At 53.0% G+C, this 2,066-nt stretch overlaps 1 protein-coding gene across 1 annotated transcript; it reads left to right on the top strand.

The window, feature by feature from the left end:
- The first annotated feature begins 6 nt into the window (after positions 1-6).
- PCBP1 (poly(rC) binding protein 1) lies at positions 7-1,595 on the top strand. The gene has a single exon (XM_024756394.1). It carries the CDS (start codon positions 152-154, stop codon positions 1,220-1,222), a length of 1,071 nt encoding a protein of 356 aa, XP_024612162.1. The 5' UTR covers positions 7-151; the 3' UTR covers positions 1,223-1,595.
- Positions 1,596-2,066: the final 471 nt, after the last annotated feature.

Raw genomic sequence — 2,066 nt, 5'->3', positions numbered from 1 at the left:
CGCGGCCTCCCGCCCTCGCCCGCTCGCTCCCGCGGCCCTCGCTCGCCTCGCGCCGGCAGTTTTGGGCCTACACCTCCCCTCCCCCAGCCAGCCACCAAAGACTTGACCACGTAACGAGCCCAACTCCCCCGAACGCCGCCCGCCGCTCGCCATGGATGCCGGTGTGACTGAAAGTGGACTAAATGTGACTCTCACCATTCGGCTGCTTATGCACGGAAAGGAAGTAGGAAGCATCATTGGGAAGAAAGGGGAGTCGGTTAAGAGGATCCGCGAGGAGAGTGGCGCGCGGATCAACATCTCGGAGGGGAATTGCCCGGAGAGAATCATCACTCTGACCGGCCCCACCAATGCCATCTTTAAGGCCTTCGCTATGATCATCGACAAGCTGGAAGAAGATATCAACAGCTCCATGACCAACAGCACGGCGGCCAGCAGGCCCCCGGTCACCCTGAGGCTGGTGGTGCCGGCCACCCAGTGCGGCTCCCTGATTGGGAAAGGCGGGTGTAAGATCAAAGAGATCCGCGAGAGTACCGGGGCCCAGGTCCAGGTGGCGGGGGATATGCTGCCCAACTCCACCGAGCGGGCCATCACCATTGCTGGCGTGCCGCAGTCTGTCACCGAGTGTGTCAAGCAGATCTGCCTGGTCATGCTGGAGACGCTCTCCCAGTCTCCGCAAGGGAGAGTCATGACCATTCCGTACCAGCCCATGCCGGCCAGCTCTCCAGTGATCTGCGCGGGCGGTCAAGATCGGTGCAGCGACGCTGCTGGCTACCCTCACGCCACCCATGACCTGGAGGGACCACCTCTAGATGCCTACTCGATTCAAGGACAACACACCATTTCTCCGCTCGATCTGGCCAAGCTGAACCAGGTGGCAAGACAACAGTCTCACTTTGCCATGATGCACGGCGGGACCGGATTCGCCGGAATTGACTCCAGCTCTCCAGAGGTGAAAGGCTATTGGGCAAGTTTGGATGCATCTACTCAAACTACCCATGAACTCACCATTCCAAATAACTTAATTGGCTGCATAATCGGGCGCCAAGGCGCCAACATTAATGAGATCCGCCAGATGTCCGGGGCCCAGATCAAAATTGCTAACCCAGTGGAAGGCTCTTCTGGTAGGCAGGTTACTATCACTGGTTCTGCTGCCAGTATTAGTCTGGCCCAATATCTAATCAATGCCAGGCTTTCCTCTGAGAAGGGCATGGGGTGCAGCTAGAACAGTGTAGGTTCCCTCATAACCCCTTTCTGCTGTTTTCCCATGATCCAACTGTGTAATTTCTGGTCAGTGATTCCAGGTTTTAAATAATTTGTAAGTGTTCGGTTTCTACACAACTTTATCATCCGCTAAGAATTTAAAAATCACATTCTCTGTTCAGCTGTTAATGCTGGGATCCATATTTAGTTTTATAAGCTTTTCCCTGTTTTTAGTTTTGGGTTTTTGGGTCATGAATTTTATTTCTGTTTGTCGATAAGAAATGTAAGAGTGGAATGTTAATAAATTTCAGTTTAGTTCTGTAATGTCAAGAATTTAAAAATTAAAAAGTGGATTGGTTAAAAAATGCTTCATATTTGAAAAAGCTGGGAACTACTATCTTAAACTCTTTGTTGGTGCATTTCTTTTCTTCCCTTCTAGTGTTAGGCTTTTGTAGGGAGAAGGGTGGGCCCGTCCCTGGTATTTTCTCCAGCCCTTTTCACCTTACGGGTAAGATTCCATTCCCTTTCCATCCCAACAAAGGAACACGGCAGGCTGGGCCTGCTTTGGGACGTCTGCGGAGACAGTGGGGGTCTCTTGGAGAGTGACATCCCTCCAGCCAGGTTCCAGAGAGAGGCCTCTGCCCATTTCTCTGGTAGAAAACACAAGGGGTTTCTCAGATGGGAAAAGTATGCCCACTCGGTAGGACCTCTGATGAATGGCAGTGTGTCCTCTAGTCCCACCAGCCCCGCCCTCAATCTCACGTGCAAAACTCTTAGCCAGGAACAAAAAACGTTCTGAGGTGGGAGGAGCCTGGGGGACCCAGAGAAGAGGTGGGGGAGGGAAGGGCTGGGCTGGGGGGGGAAGG

The sequence above is a fragment of the Neophocaena asiaeorientalis genome, unplaced genomic scaffold (assembly GCF_003031525.2).
Source record: "Neophocaena asiaeorientalis asiaeorientalis breed wild unplaced genomic scaffold, Neophocaena_asiaeorientalis_V1.1 scaffold303, whole genome shotgun sequence".
Taxonomy (NCBI): Eukaryota; Metazoa; Chordata; class Mammalia; order Artiodactyla; family Phocoenidae; genus Neophocaena; species Neophocaena asiaeorientalis.
This window is presented reverse-complemented; position numbering and strand designations above follow the sequence as displayed.

Coding starts and splice junctions, on each gene's coding strand:
- PCBP1 (XM_024756394.1), top strand. CDS start 152: ATGGATGCCGGTGTGACTGAAAGTGGACTAAATGTGACTCTCACCATT.